Genomic DNA, 19,384 nt, shown 5'->3' with positions numbered 1-19,384 from the left:
CAGAAACAGTACGTCTATGAGAAAGCGAGTGGAGAGACTGTGTTAGAGATGAATCATTAATTAACCTAACTGCCCTCTTCTGAATGGAATCAAGAAGCCTGAGAGAGGTTTTGGGGGCACCACCCCAGATGTGGGAACAATATTCCATTGCAGGGAGGATTTGTGATTTATACAGAGTGAGCCGCTGTTGGGAAGAAAAGTAATGCCGAGAGCGAAAGAGAAAACCAAGTTTTTTAGATGCAGAGGAAGCAATATTTGTAATGTGCTTGTGCCAAGAGAGATTAGAAGTCAGGGTAATCCTCAAAAGAGATATATCATTTTGCCTAGAAATCGGAGTGTCACTAAATATAAGCATAGGAGCAGAAGAATCCTTTTTGCGAGATATAAGACAAGACAGTTTTAGAAGGGTTGAAATCAACTAAGTTGTCTTTGCCCCACTGGAGAATTACCTGAAGATCGCCATTTAAGGAATTGGTAGCAGATTTCCGAGAAGTTGAAGCTGATTGAGCAGGACAAGGTTTCTCAAAATGGAATGCAATGCGCTATCATCGGCAAAACTATGGATAGGATTTCCAGTCAATGGAAGAAGGTCATTAATATACAAGAGGAAAAGAGTGGGGGAAAGAACTGAACCTTGGGGGACTCCGGCATTAGTGGAGAAGTTAGAAGACAGAGAGCCATCTACCATCACCCTCAGTGAGCGATCAGAGAGAAAACTGGATAACCAATTACTAAAAACAGTTGGCAAACCATAAGATGGAAGCTTGTTTAGAAGACCTTTATGCCAAACACGATCAAAAGCCTTTGAGATGTCAAGTGCAACTACTTGTGTTTCACCGAACCTTTCCATTGAATTAGTCAATAAATGGGTAACATAAGCCAGAATATCACTAGTGGATCGACACTGACGGAATCCATACTGGCGATCGTTGATCAGACGGAAGGTTTCTAGGTAGTTTAAGAGTTGGTGGTTAATTGATTTCTCCATTACTTTAGAAAGAGTAGAAGTAATTGCAATGGGACGATAATTGGATGGGAGGGATTTGTCACCCTTTTTAGGAACTGGCTGGATATGAGCAAATTTCCAAGCAGAAGGAAAAACACGTTTGCAGATGAGCTGCAAGAGTAGCTCATTGTGTCTTGGCAATGATATACAGGAATTTTTCTAGCAGGGATAAGGAGGTGATTATTCCCTTGTATAAGGCAATGGTCAGGCCACCCCTAGAGTACTGTATACAGGTCTGGAAGCCTAATTTCAAGAAGGATGTAGAGCTGCTGGAATGAGTACAGAGAAGGGCAACAAGATTAGTGAATGGAACAAAGGGTTGCTCTCACAAAGAAAGGCTTAAGTTCTGCAAATTACAGTGTCTGGAGACTAGGCACCGGCGAGGTGATCTGATAGAGGTGTATAAAGCCTTGAATGGTTTGAGCATGATCAATGCTGATGGGATTCTTCCTCTTGCTCAGAATAACCACCTGAGAGGGCATAAATTCAGATTGGGGAAAGACAGATGTAGGATAGATGTGTGGAAATTTGCCTTTAGCCAGCGGGTAGTTGGTTGGTGGAACAGACTTCCATCCCTTGTTGTGGAAGTTGATAGCCTAAATAAATTTAAGGCTCAGCTGGACAGGTATTTCGAACTAACAGAGGGGTGAAGTGTAAGTGGTTTTTTTTTTTTTTTTTTGGCTGATGCTGCATAAGCTTGCTTTCTTGCATCTTATGCCTCTACTAATGCTAAAGTCCATGGTCAGCCATGCTACCATTTTCCATCTCACAAAAGGTGTGACAACCTATGTTCACCACAACCATTGATGTTTGGGTGCCTGCTATTGGTCCAGTAACTGCTGTTTCCACCATCCATTCTTGGAACGCCTTAACTACAGCACTCTGTAAACAGTCCACAAGATTTGCGGCTTCCATAACATTGTCATGCTTCAACTGATGCCCGACAATTATCTCTTTTTCATAGTCCATTAGATCAAGTTCTTTTCCCGTGTCAATCAAATGCTTTGTATGGATCACACGCTATAAACCTCTGCAGTATCACATTTATTGGTTCTCACTGCGACACTTGTAGTAGGAGAGGAGAAGTGGCTGGTTGTTAAAACTCATTTGGATCTAATAGTGTATAGGCAATAGAGTGATAAAAATATACATAAATGCAATGCTTGAAAAACAAAAACAAACTTACCATCACGATTTTCATCAAGACTTTTGAAAACTACCATTAATTGCTTCTCGTGCTCAATAACATAATGCACAAATTCAGCAAAATCAATGTTCCCACTTTTTGCCAAGTCAGACTTCTCAATAAATTTCTAAAATAAAAAACTGAATGTTACAAATCAAAATTTAACCAGCTACCAGTCTCAAAATGTTAAACTAAATTTTATTAAACAAGAATTAAATGAAAACCAGTTAATATATACAAATTTTATTTGTCAAATGTTATATACAACTTAATGCTTCCAAAAACTATTGGCAAGTTGATTCTCTGCTACAGACTTATTTAACATTAAATAAATAATGTGTAGACAGACCCATCCAAACTATGGCAACTGCACTATTTACTGTGTAGTGAATATCATACGGATCAAATCCAAATCAGTGAAATGGTGTAGATGCACCAAGCTTGTGTTGGTTTATGTTGCTCATGTTGTAGTGAGCCACTTAGCCCAAATAGCTACAGAATCTGCATCCATCCATTTCCTGAGAAATGGAGCCACGGCATTCTATCATTATTTCTGCTGTGCACCTCCAAGGAGGGAGAGACGGTTAAGTGAAAGAAGTCCCTCCTTAAATCCTGCTTGGAAGTCACGACTAGCAAGCAACTCATCCCATCTTGAACAGTCAGGAAAAAAAAAATTAATTAAATTAATAATAATAATAAATAAAAATAATAATACAAGGATAGTTGATAAAGTTCACATCAACTTAAGTACAGTCAGTTCTGCTATAATGTGAGTTTTCACAATGAAAATTTGCTCCAACGCAATTGATATATTAGGGAACAATGCGACTATAATGCGATTTTTGCACTGGCTCATGCCTGATTTTGTCTGCGAGTAACACCAGTTACTCGCAGACTTGCCATATATACAAGTTTAAGAAGCTTAAAAAATGTCACACATCAAATGTGCAAGAGCTATATTTCCCATTTACTGTAATTATATTGGCCGGAGACACTGTTGTCATTTGCTGTATTCACAAGATTTTTTCTTCAAACAGAAATTTCATGAGACAGGATAGCGCGAGTGGAAGAGCACATTTCTAGAGGGCACCATCATAAAACAAAAACAATTTGCACTTTCCGGTTTATTGGGCTTTTCTGTTAGTGCAATCTATTATAAATGGATAGTTAATCTTACTGTATTTGTAATAATAGTGATAGCTGGAATTCTGTGAGTTTCATGCTATGGTGAGATATGTTTCCCCATCCTCTTCAATCATATAAAAAACAAATTTTCAGAATCTTCTCTTTTGTGCGTGCTGTGTTCGTCATTATTGACTGCTTATCTTTTTACTGTTTTAAATTTTACAATAAAAAAAAATAAAAAAAGTCTGATCAGAAATATCAATTAGTATGTATATATTACAGTAATAATTAAGCTATGTACATAAGCATACATAGTCTACAACCAATACAAGTAAATGGGAAATATAGCTCTCACTCATTTGAAGTTTGATATGTTTACATGTGAGCTCAATGTATGAGATAATAGTGTTTCCACCTTAAAGGCAGAAACGCACAGCTCAACAAACACACACACACAACTCATGTATCTCTTACCTCAGTTCATCTGCATGCATTATCCTACAAGTGTGTGTCTTGGACTGTTCTCCTGCATTTGTTTTTTCTTTATAAAAAGTATACTCACACAGCATCCCAGACATGGGTAAGTGTCCTGGTTCCAAGAAGCCAAGCAGTGAGTGCAAAAGGAAAGCATTAAGTATAGAAGAGAAACTTGAAATAATAAAATGTTTTGAAAGAAATAAGAGAACATGTGCTCTAGAGCAACAGGCTAAAGTGAATCCACATTGTGCAGCATCAGAGACAATGCCGTGAAAATAAAAGCTACGTGTATACCTGGAACAACTTAAAGTGCCGCAAAGTCAATTAGAACAAGAAATAGAAGAAATGGAAAGGCTGCTAAGCATATGAATTGAAGACCAAACAAAAAAAAAAAAAAAAAAAAATTGGGAGCAAGCTTTCTCACAGTGAAAGAGAAAGCACTAACTATCTATATATGAAGACCTTAAAAAGAAATCGCCAAATCCTGCAGAAGTGGCTCCTTTTAATGCTAATAGTGGCTGGTTTAGTAGCTTCACACATCGCTACTCTTTTCACAATGTTAAGCTGCCTGGGGAAGCTGCAATTGCAGATGAGGAAGCCACAAAGGCATTTCCACCTGTGATACAGAAAATAATTGAAGGCGGCAACTAGACATTACATCAGATTTTCAACCTGGATGAAACAAGCCTATATTGGAAACTTATGCCTTCAATGACCTTCATCTCTAAGGCAAAAGCACATGCCTCAGGATTTAAGGCTGCAAACGGTCGCTTAACTGTGATGTTCGCCGCCAACGATAGCAGAGATGGAGTTAAAACCAGTAGTGGTTTATCACTCTGCAAGCTGTAAAAGGAATTGCAAAATACAGCCTTGGTGTTCAACTATAGGTCTAGCAAGAAAGGTTGGATGACTGGCCAAATATTCACTGATATTTTAGTTGAAACTTAAACCATGATGCTTTCAAGAATTATTGCAAGAATAAGAACTTAGATTTTAAAATTATAATAATTCTTGATAACGCACCAAGCCATTCTCAGACGGTTGCTGAACTCTCTACAAATATCAAATTCATCTTTTTACCTCCTAACACAACCTCTCTACTGCAGCCCCTTGACTAGGGTGAGATAGCAGCATTTAAGGCAAACATTCAAGATGTTAAATTGCTGCTGCTGCTGAAGGTGACAAGGCACAAACTGTTAGAGAATTCTGGAAGAGATTTAACATAAAATTTGCCGTTGATATGACTGTAGAAGACTGGAATGATGTTACAAAAGACTTCAATCATGTGAATGCTTGAATCGTGTGTGGCGGAAACTTATCCTTCACTTAATTCATGATTTTGAAGGGTTTGAACCTTCAGAGCAACTAAAACAAATCAAAGCAGGTTGTGTTGCCCTTGCAAAGGAAGTTGGTTTCAAGGAAGTAGAAAATGAAGATGTAGAAGAGCTTCTAGAGTCTCACAATGAGGATCTATCTACTGAATACTTGCAACAACTTGTTGCAGCCAGTCAAGTGGAAAGTCAAGATGAGGATGACAATGAAGTCCAGCAGGCTGCCCTACGAGAACTTAAAACAGCAAAGTTATCAGCTGCTTTAAGTGGAACTGAAAAACACCTGCAGTGGATTGAAGGTAATGATTGTAATGCTGAACGTAGTAGGATAGTGCTTGGTGGCATTCAGACCCATTTGGAATTATGCAGACAGTTCCTGTATGAAAGAAGGAGGCAGGAAAAGCAACAAAAGCTAGATAGCTATTTTAAACCAGCACAGAAGAAAGAAAAGCAGGACATTGAATCACATCCTTTCACATCGGGTAAAACAACATTTCATCCTAAGAATGATAACACTCCTACCTCTTCGCTATAACTCAGCAGCTACACTTCAAACAAGCAAACTTCATATCTTGTCAAGGTAAAGTGCTATATTTACTGTGAACATTTATTTATTTATTAGAAATTTAAGCTGTTTAAACCTGTGTTAGCAATTTTATTGGGTTTCTATCTTTTTTTTTTAGTGTTTTTCTTACCAGCCTGAACTCTGCCCCTATCCCTATTTTTCCCAATAAGTCCTGTTGTTTTTAATGCATGAAATACCATAACATGGTGATTTTTAGGAACACGTACCACATTATAGCAGAACTGACTGTACATCAGGTTGTATCCATCATCAGCTGGTTTAGCCCAATGCAGGTTATAAGTCCACGAGCCAGAATCACTATAGAATCATAAGTCAGAGGGTTAGCAAAACAAGGAACTGAAGACCAATTTTGCTAAAGATATCTATTCTAAGTCACCTTATCTTTTTTTTTTTCCTAATAAATTCTGTCAATAAGTTATGGACTTAGTGGCACAACTCCATATAGATCCAAAAATCTAGATTATAAAAAACATATCAAAGAATACATATAGTGCATAGGTCAATAATTTCACACAATAGGTCCATAAATCCAAGCATCAAATATTCCTTCAAAACCAAATTGCTGTGGTTACCAATTTGACCAGAATAAAATACTACACGATGCAAGTCTTATCCCAGTGCATAGAAACTATCTCATTTCTGTTCAGCATCACCCTCCTGAACTATGTACAAAATCAGCATAAAGTTACTAAAGTTTTCCTGCATCTTATGGTCCAAAGACATACCTCTTATGGGAGCATACAGCGAAAATGTACGTTATTTTTTTTCCCTTTAGAATAGATGGTATGTTGTCCTTGGCTAGCATGTATGAGTGAGGATTACACATACAGTCAAAGCTCTTTATAACATACCAACAGGTTATAACATCCTATGTGGTTGGTCCTGGCCAATTTCTCATTAACCTAATGCATTTATTATAATGACAGATTTCCTTATAACAACCATAAATTTCTACCTCAATTCTGAATTTTTACTTTTTTATTACAATATTCGCACCTAAAAATGACAGAAAGCTTCAAATATATTGAAGTAACTGATGAGCTTGCAGCCTGACCATGAGAAATCATTTAAGATTTCCCACTCTTTTCTCACAGTGTGGTAATGAAATGAACATTAGCTAGAAGTTCATTTCATTAGTTCGAGTGTATGTTTATTGGTATGGCGCTAAGAAAGTGGATAGCTTTGCCAATCGCAAATAAAATTAGGATTTTTGCAAGCTGTGGATAATGATGTGCATTCTAAGACTGACATCGCTAAACAGTTTGGCATTCCTAAGAGTACTCTGTTCACTATTCTGAAAGATCAAAAAAAGATTGAAAGCTTAGAGAAATCTGCTGCACCAGGTAGAATTCGAGCACAAAAGGCGAAGTATCCGGATCTTAAAAAGGTATGTTTAGAATAGCTAATGATGCTTGAAGAAAAATTCCCGTAGATAGTAATCTTTTAAAAGCTAAGGCTCAATCATTTGCGCATCAAATGGATAATGAAGAATTTAAAAGTTCAGATGGATGGTTCCAGAAATTTAAGACTGGTCATGGCCTATATTTCAAAGAAGTATGGCAAAAGTGCAGCCATGGCCACTGACACTATGGAAGGAAAATAGTTTAAAAACTGTAATTCGGTGTAATATAATAATAAGATGTAATTTGGTATTCAAAGAAAACTACCAAAGGATGCTGTTAAACAAAACTGGGCTGTCTTGAAAGCAAAATTCAATGCGAATTCAACATCTGCATGGGATTAAGTTGATGAAAAAGTGATCGCCAACTGCTTCAAACATGTTGGATTTACCACCTTGAATGATGCAATGTGTGAAGTTTTGCATGCTGCTTCAATTAATTATGAAGAACAGCCCGATAATAGGGAAGAAATATTTGAGCATGTGCATCATCACCTAAACTTACGTGAAAACTTAAGCTTTAATTACGCAGAAGTGGATGCAGACAGTGAATGTTTCAGGATATGCACAAATGGAGAGGAACTCCTTGCAGATGTAATGGAATCTTGCTACACTTTACAATCAATGCAAAATTTACAATCATAATTTTGCTTGTGCAATACATAGTACATATTATAAATAAAATTATACTATATTGTATTAGTAAAATTACATTACATGTTCAAGCTTGTTTTGTTGCTGATTTTATGAACGATCGATATAACATCCTTTGGATGTAATGACCGTTTTTCTCATTCCCCTATGGGATCATTATATAGAGCTTCGACTGTATTACAAAAAACAAACTTTATTCCCAAGAAAATGTCACCGTAACCCTACTTCCTTCTAAAAACTGCAAAGTTTTTCAAGATATGCATATCACTAATACTCTTGATGGTACTGAAGATGATAGCATCCAAATTTTGGAGTTCTACAACAAATTCATTCCACAATGATATTTTGTTTAGTAAACATTTGTGAGTTTTGCATTTCTGATATATGCAATAAAATATTTTTTTACCAAAATTCAGCTTCTAAAACCTGAGTGCATCTCATGGTTCATAAATATTTATTTCAAGGAATTACTATCCAGCTTACCCCTTGAGGATAAGTTCACTCTATTCTCCAGCCAACTGCTGTGTTCTCAAATAACTTGGACATATCTGACCACACAGAATGAGAAGAATCTCAATTACTACTTAGGCAGCTTGCACAAACTGGATTAAAGATGTATCCACATATCTTTAATCCAGCAAATGAACTGTGGTATGCCCATAGCACAAGCATTTATAACCATGAGTCACTAGAGGTTTCATGTATGTGAATACAAAGAAAACAAATCAGATCGGACCTTTGTGTAATAAGTGTGGGAAAGTCTTAGATAACCTGGTTGATGTTGCTGATGAATTGAATAGTTACTTTGCACCAATCTCTATTGATGAAAGACCCTTCATGGTGAGTTAAGGGCTGTGCAAGTGAGGATTAGATATGAAATTAGTGATTTCGAAATTCAAGCAATTATTTATTAGAAAAACTTTTGAGCTTAAAGGCAAGTAAGGCTCCTGTAGTTGATGGTATATTGTTGTCGTTGGAAGAGACTCCTTTGGGCACCGAAGAAGTCTGAATGTATCAGCAATACACAAAGACTGCTCTACAAGCAACCATTGAAGTCTGTCTAACTTCAATGGTTGGGTAATTTTTGAAGGTAATGATTAATAGTGAAATCTAGGGATGTTTGGAGAGAAATGGCATTCTGAAGAACACACAATATGATTTTGTTAAGGGAGAATTATGTTTAACTTGCCTGATTAAGCTATTTTGACACAGTAAACCACGAGTTGGATGTAGAAAATAATAATTTCAACACAGTTTATTTGGATTTCAGAAAGGCATTTGATTCAGTCCCTCATGAGAGATTGGTGTATAAACTGAAACTAGCAAGGATAACAGGAAAGATTCTAGGATGGATTGCAGGATAGCTACAGGACAGTAGGTAGACAGTTGTGATTAATGGATATTCTTCTGATTTGTGAAATGTCAGAATGGGGTTCCCCAGGACTCAGTTCTTGGACCAATGTTGTTTTTGATCTTCATAAACTACATTGACCTACATCAATAGAGGGCACGATGTCAAAATTTGCAGATGATGTAAAGATTAAGAGAGTGGTTAATAATCAGCATTAAGCAGTGCTCCTTCAGGACAACTTGAACAGGTTAAGCATGGTCGGGAAGGTGGAAGCAATGTGTTAATGCAGCAAAATGAAAGGTTTTCCCCTTAGGGAACAGCATTAGCTGGCGAGATTGAATTAAAAACAGTAGAGGAGGAAAAGGATTTTGAGTCATCACATGAGTCGATATGAAATTCTCTGGGCAGTGTAGATAGGTGGCCAGGAAAGCCCATGGTGTGTTATCAACAATGGAGATCTTACCTAAAATAAAAAAAAATATATTGAGCTTCTTGAAAGGACTCAAAGACTGGCAACTTGTATGATGATACCTGTAAAAGGTAGACTGTATGGAGAAAAACTTCAATTTTGTGGGCTACAGAGCTTGGCAACCAGAAAACTTAGATCTGGCTGTGATGGAACAGCATTACCTGGTGAGATTGATTGTGAGAATTACCTGGTGAGAATACATTCGAGGAAATTAGGATTGCTTTGAGAAGTCTTTTCATGATGACACTCTTAATAGCTTCTGCTCATCCATGAGGCTGTGTGGCACAAATTTTGCACAGGCATTTCCTTTTCTTAAAGCATCTCCAACTCGTCAGCTATTGTTCTGAGGGTCAAACAATGATCTTTTGCCACAATTTCCTGAACTTCTGCAACACTGTCCTGATTTCAAGAGGTAGCCAGATACCCACTTGTGTCGCTGCAAACATCCTCAAGTGCATCTTTGAACTGCTTACCATTCAAAAACATTGGTATGACTTAAGTTTCATCACCATAAACTGTTTTTAACATTTCATACATTTTTGTTACAGATTTTCCCAGTTTAAAGAAAAATTTAATACTTGTTTGTTGCTCCATTGCAAAATTGTAACAAGGAATGTCATGCTACTAACAAAGCTGTTTTTTACTTACAACCTATCAGCCTACTGGCCAATCTCTGTACCATTATCTGTTGGAAGTTTGAACTACAACATACAACCTCTATTTATTTTCAAACTCATTGAGCATGACTGTAACAGCAGCAGTAGAGGAACTTTATTGCAACACCTTGTATAACTAGCCAATTCCTTGTTCAGCATAACTTCATGATTATAATGGAAGGTTTCCTTACTAAGGATTATTTTATGAAAGAATAACCCAAGTTGTTTAGATATTGTTTTATGAATTGAGTCCACCTTATGAAGGTCCCTCCTGAAGATGCCTTATCAGTTAATCCCATTTGTCCTGATTCTAGATTTATTGAAGATGATTTACTACCAGTCCACTTATATATTCTATCAGACCACAGTTAAATGTAGGTATCACTAATTAATAACATATTTGGGTCTTCAATATGAGTGTTCTCCAGAATTCTTCAAGTCGATATCTCCATGAAAGTGTCTTAAACAATCACATTCTCAATCCTCTGTATGGTCCCAGACTTGATCAAAAATTCTCTAAAATCCAAATTATGTACAATCAATTTCTTAATGAAAATTTAAAAGTGATTATTACTTTCAAAGTAATAATCACCACCCTTTGTTTCAATTCAGTTAATCCCATTTGTCCTGATTCTATATTTATTGAAGTTGATTCACTACCAGTCCACTTATATATTCTATCAGACCACAGTTAAATGTAGGTATCACTAACTAATTATACTGATTTAGCCAGATAGATCCATGCTGTTTTCTTCTCCATTGTTATCGCTAGGGGCAAAAGTTGAGAAATTATAAAGCAGATATCATCTTTTAAGAGCACAAAAGGTGATATTGTTGTATGCATTGCCACTAATGACATTAAGAGTAGTAGATCTGCAGATTTACTTAAATACAGGTCAATGTTGAAAAAAAAAAATCATTGGTTAGGGTTAAATTTGAAAGTGTCTGCAATTCTACCCAGAGATGATAGGAGGGAGTACATGATGAGAGCCTTGTCAATGAATTCGGCCCTAGAGTGAGCAAGGCCCATGGGGCTGAATTTTTCTCAGCATACTCTCTGCTTGTTAACAGAGAGACTGCTTATACACTTAAATAGCAGGGGGGGGGGGGTGCAAGAATGTTTGCAGATGCTATCGAGACAGTGTTAGGTGGGTCAGAAAACTGCTAGCTTGGGGGGAAATTACCAGATTGAAAGATTAACAGTAGTCACAGGCAGAAGTGAAAGTGATTCTTGCACTGCTTCTATTAGAATGAGCAGCGGCCAGGAGGGCGGAGTGCTAGGGATTTCAGGAACTGGTGGGAGTCATCATGGAATTATTTGTTCCAAATAAATACAGGGGCTGTGTTAGGGTAACTAGTAATTATAGACCTGTAATTATAGTAAATATAGACCTGTGAGCTTAACTTCTGTTCCAGGAAAATTAATGGAGGCACTGGTTAAAGAAGCACTGCTTGTTTGTTGTTGGGTTTTATTGGAGCATTAGCAACTAAGGCTATAATGCGCCAAAACCTGGTCATTAAAAAATAATTTTTTTTTTTTTTTTTTTCAGTGGCCTAAAGAATTAGGTCACCAAGTCAAAGTATAAAAAAACAAGTATAAATGGTAAAAGACAAATATCAGTAAACAAGTAACAATAACAAAGTAGATATTTTAAATATGAGTAAAATGGTTTACTGATTTCAAAAAGCTAAAAATAGCAGACATATGGTCATTGTCAGATAAAATCTGACTGAGTGTATAAGGCTCAGTCAGATGATTAAAAGCAGTAAAACGGATATTACTAAATTCTGGACAATCAATTAAAATGTGTCTAATTGATAAAATTGTGCCACAAGACTCACACATAGGAGGGTCATCAGCCCTCAGCAAAAAAGAATGTGTCAAATGACTATGTCCTATGCAGGTCCGGGCAAGAACAACTTCCTCCTTACGATTCCTGCGCAGGCTAGACTGCCACAGTTCAATTACAGGCTTTATATGATATAATTTATTCGCAGTCTGTCTATTCCACGAATCCCGCCATTGGGAGTGTATTTTCTCGTGTATTATTTGCCTGTAGTCTGTATAGGGGACTGACAGGCAGCAATTATTACTGGGAATTGCTGATTTGGCTGCGGTGTCAGCCAAATCGTTTCCCATAATCCCAATGTGGCTGGGAATCCAGCAGAAGAGGATATCATATTCACGTTCATGGAGAAAGTGAATCTTCTGCTGAATGCTAGACAGAACTGGATGAGAATTATATCTCACAGTTATTAAAGCCTGTAACACGCTGAGAGAGTCAGAATATAAAATGAACCGTTGGTATTGGCATTTACTGATGTGATCCAAGGCCAACTCTATAGCGTGCAGCTCTGCAGTAAATATGCTGCATTCAGAGGGAATCTGCTCCGATGTAAAGAAGAAGCACTGTAGGATCATCTAGACAAGACTTCAGTTATAGCCAGGAGACACAGCATGGTTTTGTTAAGGGGAAGTCTTGCCTGACCAATTTGATTGGATACTATGATGCAGTGGCCGACCGGATGGGTAAAGTGCCTGCCTGGCAATCCAAAGGTTGTGGGTTCGGATCCCGCCTCGGGCTTGGATCAGAGTACTGCAAAAACCTTAGGAGGTGCATTATGGCCACAGAAGCCGATGCGCCAACAACTAAAAAAAAAAAAAAAAAAAACTATGATGCAGTCACAAAAGAACTGGATGCAGGGAATAACTTTGATATTATATACTTGGATCTTAGAAAGGCTTTTGATACTGTTACACATGGAAGACTGCTACACAAATTGGAGCAGTGTGACATTGGAGGCAAATTGCTGCTATGGATAAAGGGGTGGTTGAGGGGGAGAAGACAGAGAGTGGTAATCAATGGACACTGCTCATCGTGGACTGATGTTATTAGTGGAGTCCCTCAGGGCTCAGTGTTGGGTCCATTATTGTTTTCTGTATTTATAAATGATATTGATGATGGTATATTGGGCTTAATGTCCAAGTTTGCAGACGATACAAAGGTTGGCAGGGTTGTCAAGGACACTACTGACACTATGCTGCTGCAACAGGATCTGGAAAGGTTGAGCGGATGGGCTGAGAGGTGGCAAATGAAATTTAACATTGACAAATGTAAAGTACTACACATGGGAAACAGCAACCCCAGAGCAACGTATCAACTCTGTGGTACAACACTGACAGTGGTAGAGAATGAGAGGGACTTGGGGGTAGTTGTGCAGGCAGATATGAAGTTCTCTGAGCAGTGCAGACGGGCTGCAAGAGTAGCTCATGGAGTATTGTCAATGATATACAGGAATTTTTCCAGCAGGGATAAGGAGGTGATTATTCCCTTGTATAAGGCAATGGTTAGGCCACACCTAGAGTACTGTATACAGGTCTGGAGGCCTCATTTCAAGAAGGATGTAGAGCTACTGGAACGAGTACAGAGAAGGGCAACAAGATTAGTGAATGGAACAAAGGGGTGCTCTTACGAAGAAAGGCTTAAGTTTTACAAATTACAGTGTCTGGAGACTAGGCAACAGCGAGGTGATCTGATTGAGGTGTATAAAGCCTTGAATGGCTTGAGCATGCTCAATGGTGATGGGATTCTTCCTCTTGCTCAGAAAAATCACCTGAGAGGGCATAAATTCAAATTGAGGAAAGACAGATGTAGGATAGATGTGCAGAAATCTGCCTTTAGCCAGCTGGTGGTTGGTTGGTGGAACAGACTTCCATCCCTTGTCGTGGAAGTTGATAGCCTAAATAAGTTTAAAGCTCAGCTGGACAGGTATTTCGAATGAACAGAGGGGTGAAGTGGAGTTGGTTTTTTTTTTTTTTTTTTTTTGCTGATTCTGCATAAGCTTGCTTTCTTGCATCAAATGCCTCTGCTAATGCTAACTAAGATTAAGAACAGGTGCTGTATACTTGCATGTACACTAATGCTAGAAGTATAGTAAATAAATTTGATGAATTTCAAGTGCTGGTCAAGACATCAAAGGTGGATATTGTTGAGATATCAGAGATGTGGTGTCACACAGATATAAACAGTGCAGAATTGAAATTTGGAGAGTACAATGTGTATAGAAAGGACAGACAGGATAGGAAGAGAGGAGGGATTATGGTGTTAGTTAAGAAACAAAATCTAAGGAACTACATCCAGTTGACATAGATGGACAGTACAATGTTGAGTCGGTTTGGTGTGACATAAGCACTGGGAATGCAACAATGAGAGTAGAAGTGTATTATAGGCCTAATAACTCTAATGAGTACAACAAACGTACAGAGAAATAGAGTGGGCTAGTAAATTGGAATGTCTAATAATGGGAGATTTTAACTTGCCAGATATTGACTGGAACTTGTGGATTGGTCACTCGCACACTAACAAAGCTTTTGTGGATTTTACTGAATGATTGTTTTCTTCAGCAGCATGTTCAAGAGGCAACCAGAGAGAGTAATACTCTTGATCTGGTTATCAGCAGTGATTATTCGTGCTCTTAAGAATTGGCAGATAAAGGAGCCAGTGGGTGGCCATGATCACAGTGTACTGATGTGGAATTTACTTAAAGATATTACTACTATTGGTGTAAAGGGAAGGGTTTTTGATTTCATAAAGTTGACTACAGTGGTCTCAGACAGTTTTTAAATTCTATATAGTGGGACCAACTGATGTTACCAACAGCAAATTCTAAATGGGAAGAATTTAAGGAATTAATCATGGAAGCTATTAGGCTTTTCATACCAATTAAGAAATACTGTTCAAGGTTTAGGCCTAAATGGATGTCAGATGAGCTAATCTATGGCAGATATAACTAGTCCGTAATTAAGTCGCAAAGCAGGTTAGGCAAGCGAAGGCAAATTATGAGAAATCTTTGGCAAAGGATGCTAAGAAAAACAGCAAGGACTTCTTTACTTATATAAACTCTGCAGGGAAGAGGAAGAATTAGATTGATCCATTTGATATCGATGGTTCGACTATTGACAATCCTGCTCAGATAGCTGACAAACAATGAGTATTTTGCTTCTACATTCACAGGAGGAATTCTGTAACGAAGAGGAGGACAGAAGTTTACTAAATTCTAACAGGGAGCTAAATGATTTTGTAATAATGGAGAGCAAAGTGGAGGAGAAATTGCTGGAGTTAAACATAAAAAGGCACCCGGAGTAGATGGTATCTATGCACAGGGCAAGGGAGATCCCCCATGGGCTGGAGATGTGCAATTGTAACTCCAATTCACAAAGTGGGTTCAAAGGGTGATGCAAATAATTATAGACCTGTTAGTTTAACTTCTGTTCAGGGGAAAATAATGGGGTCACTGGTTAAAGAAGTGATGCAGGATCACCCAGACAAGACTACAGTAACAGTTCAGACACAGCATGGGTTTGTTAAGGGGAAAGTCTTGTCTGACAAATTCGATTGGATACTGTGATGTGGTTACAGAGGAACTGGATGCAAAAAATAAAAAATATCATATACTTTAATTTCAGGAAAGCTTTTGACACTGCTGCACATGGAAGATTACTGTACAAATTGGAGTATGGTATTAAGGGCAAGTTGCTACAATGGATAAAAAGGTGGTTCAGTGGGAGAAGACAGAGAGAGAATCAATGGATGCTGCTGTTTGTGGACTAATGTTATTAGTGGAGAACTCCAGGGTTCAGTGTTGGATGCATTGTTGTTTTCTGTATTTATTAATGATATATATTGATGATGGTATATCAGGCTTAATGTCCAAGTTTGCAGACAATTCAAACGTCGGTGAGGTGGTTAATGGCACTAATGACAGTATGCTGCTGCAACAGGATCTAGAAAAGTTGAGCAGATGGGCTGAGAGGTGGCAACTGAAGTTTAACATTGACAAATGTAAAGTACTGCATATGGGTAGCAGTAACCCAAGAGTAACATATTAACTGGATGGTACTACACTCAGAGTAGTGGAGAATGAAAAGGACCTAAATAATTGTGCAGTCAGAGAAGAAGTTTTCTGAGCAGTGCAGACAAGCTGCAAGAGTAGATCATGGTGCCTTGTCAATGATATACGAGAATTTTGAAAGCATGGATAAGGAGGTGATTGTCCCCTTGGATAAGGGGACAATCACCTCCTGCAATGGTCAGGCCACATACAGGCCTGGAAGCCTTGTTTTAGGAAGGATGTAGAGCTGCTGGAAAGAGTACAAAGAAGGGCAACAAGATTGGTGAGTGGAACAAAGGGTTGCTGTTACCAAGAAAGGCTTAAGTTCTGCAAATTGCAGCATCCGGAGACTAGGCACTGCAAGGTGATCTAATTGAGGTGTACAAGGCCTTGAATGGTTTGAATAAGCTCAATGCTAATGGGATTCTTCCTCTTGCTCATATTACTCACCTGAGGGGATATAAATTAAAATTGAGAAAAGGCAATTGTAGAATAGATGTGTGGAAATTTGCCTTTGGCCATTGGGTGGTTGATAGTTGGAACAAACTTCCATCTGTTGTAGTGGAGGTGACCAACTTAAATAAGTTCAAGGCATAAATGGACAAACATATGGAGCAGATGGATGGGTGAAATGGGAAGGACTTTTTTTTTTTTGGCTGATGATATATAAGCTTGCTTTCTTGCATCATATGCATTTACTAATGCTGCTAGTACATGGAAGGACATGATTAATCCTGCTGTATAAAGTAGTGGTTGGGCTACATCTTGAGTACTGCATATATGTCTGGAAGGCTTATTTTAGGCAGGATGTGGATCTGTTGGAACAGGTGCTATGAAGAGTGGGGAAACAAAAGGTTGCTCTTAAGAAGAGAAAAGCTTCAGTATCTAGAGACTAAACCACCCATGAAGAGATTTCATTGAGGTGTTTAAGGCTTTGAACGGAATGAGTAAGTTAAATGCTGATGGTATCTTTCCTCTTACTCAGCTGACACACACACAAACAAGGGAGCACAATTTTAAATTGAGGAACGGTGGTTGCAGAATAAATATGCAAAATTTGCCTTTAGCCAGTAGTCAATGATTGTTGGAACACTTTCATTTGATGCTGTGGATGCAGGCAGTTTCAATAAATTCATGGAATAACTAAACAAACTGAGGGGATAAGAAGCGTTTTTTTTTTTTTTTTTTTGCTGATGCTGTATAAGCTTGCTTTCTTTAATCAATTGATACTACCAATAATATACACCATCCATATTAACAAATATGTTTCGTGAACTCCTAACTAATTTACTTTATCATTCGGGAATTCACAAAACTTTTGATTTGATAATTATATTAATTTTGCTGGCATTTATCCTATGCTTGCACAGTCCCAACGGACATGCCAAAATTACTAGCATTATTAACACATAGTGTGAAGTACTTTTTTTATCTTCCATTTAGGTTTTCACAGATAACTCAAAATATTTTTTAGATACTGCAATTGTGTCGCTAAGAAGGTAAGTGAAGATAGAAATGCACTTACTTTAACACTACCCGGCATATGTGGAACTCCCATCTTTTGGAGAGCCCGTGTAAGATCGTTGAAGTCAATCTGTCCATCTCCATCAATATCTAACTGCTTAAATAACTTTTCTAATCTGTCCTCTTCTTCTGTTGGCAACTGTTGATAATAATGAGGAGGATGATTAAAGGTCATCTGCTGGACGTTCATAATGTTCAAACAGATTCCATCAAACTACCTGCAGATCATATCTTACACACAAAATAACATCAGCAAAACGAGTTCATTCACTGTTTTCCTCGATATTGGAGTGACTGACGATAAATACGTCACCCCAAGACTAATCATTGGATGGTCTCAGATGGATTTGTAAAAAGGCGAAATTCAGCGAAAAACGAAAGCCACAAAAACACTTAATAGAGTTATAGTATGAGACACTTTTATGTATGTGTCATGTTTTGTTGGATACTGCATTAATAACTAATTTGTGTGGGTTTAATTTAAGTGTTATTCTAATCCAACAATTTTAACTCTTACGTAATTTTGTATCAATCGTGTGGTGGCGTCACCACCTCCTACATCAGAAAGTAAATGTTAAATGTAGGCTAGATTGGGTAGTCGGGTTGGGTTAGGTTAGGTTAGCGATGTTTTTATTTTGAATGTTCAGAGAGGTTAATGTGAAATTGTCTTTAATATGTACTCTTATGTCGATGTGACGTTTGAGAATTAAGGAAGGTAGGGGACTTTTTGCTACATGGTTCAAATTTTAGATAATTTTTCCTTCATTTAAATTAATGTTTATATTAAAAATGATTTCCTCGTATTGTTTTTATAACCCTAAATATCAATATTGATATCAAGGGTTTTCCTATGAGAGTTGAAGTGTAATGAAGTCCATTTACAGCGGTTAAATGTCTTTTCTTTTCTTTAATCCAACAGTTGGCTTTAGTTTATGAGAGCGTGGGAATCCTATACGTAATCTCGCAGTAGCAGTTTACATGCAAAACCAACAATCTTTCTCCAACATTTTTCTCGAACATTTGAGTTCACCATCAATGGGGAACTCCAATGACGAAATTATCATACCACAACGTGCAGTGATCCGTAGATTCAGCAAATCCATTGGGTGTTTTGGTAGGGTATGATTGTAAACAGCTCATGATAGGTGGAGGTTAGTCAGTATTTGAACTCACTTTGTTTCAACTAAATGTTACGTTACAAACTTTAGTTTTGCCATTTGAATTAGTAACATTTTTTGCTTATAAATTGGTTGTTGTCAGGAAACTAGTTTATATCATAATTTATTATTTTCTTTTCTTTTTTAGGAAATTTTACGGTCTGAAATAGTTCTGAATCTTGTTCCTCTTTTACTGGTTGCCTTCTTGTGATCCCCCCCCCCCAGCATATTCCAAGGATTGTGATCAATGGAAAATAGAAAAGAAAATCTAACAATATAAATTAACCATAAGGTAACATATTAACAAACCTAAACTATCCACATGGCTGAAAATTGACATTTTTTCCGGTTATATCATTGATATATAAGGGTGGACAAAATAGACACCTGTGATGATAGTTGCAGGTATGGTATTCACTAATATGGTGTTGGGTCACCCTTTGCTTTTAAAACAGCTTTTACTTTATGTGGAATAGATTCAAATAAATCTTGAACTATCTTAAGAAGAATATTAAACCAACCTTCATAGAGAAACTTTTCTAGCTCAAGTGATGTAGGAAATCTGCTTCTC

General features: G+C 37.5%; 1 protein-coding gene across 1 annotated transcript in view; it reads right to left on the bottom strand.

Annotated features, from left to right (window-relative positions):
- The window catches only part of LOC150089485 (mitochondrial adenyl nucleotide antiporter SCaMC-like), a 279,984-nt gene extending 262,045 nt beyond the window's left edge, over positions 1 to 17,939 (bottom strand). The window contains exons 1-2 of the mRNA XM_090368618.1: positions 17,658 to 17,939; positions 2,193 to 2,319 (exon numbers count right to left, since the gene is read on the bottom strand). Coding sequence (XP_090224744.1) covers positions 2,193 to 2,319; positions 17,658 to 17,846 — 316 coding nt within the window. The 5' untranslated portion in view covers positions 17,847 to 17,939. The remainder of the gene's footprint in view (positions 1 to 2,192; positions 2,320 to 17,657) is intronic.
- Between the last annotated feature and the right edge of the window lie 1,445 nt (positions 17,940 to 19,384).

The sequence above is a fragment of the Mastigoproctus giganteus genome, chromosome 2 (genome assembly GCF_048544385.1).
Source record: "Mastigoproctus giganteus isolate SK-2022 chromosome 2, ASM4854438v1, whole genome shotgun sequence".
NCBI classification, from domain to species: Eukaryota; Metazoa; Arthropoda; class Arachnida; order Uropygi; family Thelyphonidae; genus Mastigoproctus; species Mastigoproctus giganteus.
The sequence above is the reverse complement of the archived record's forward strand: the minus strand, read 5'-3'. Positions and strand labels throughout refer to the sequence as shown.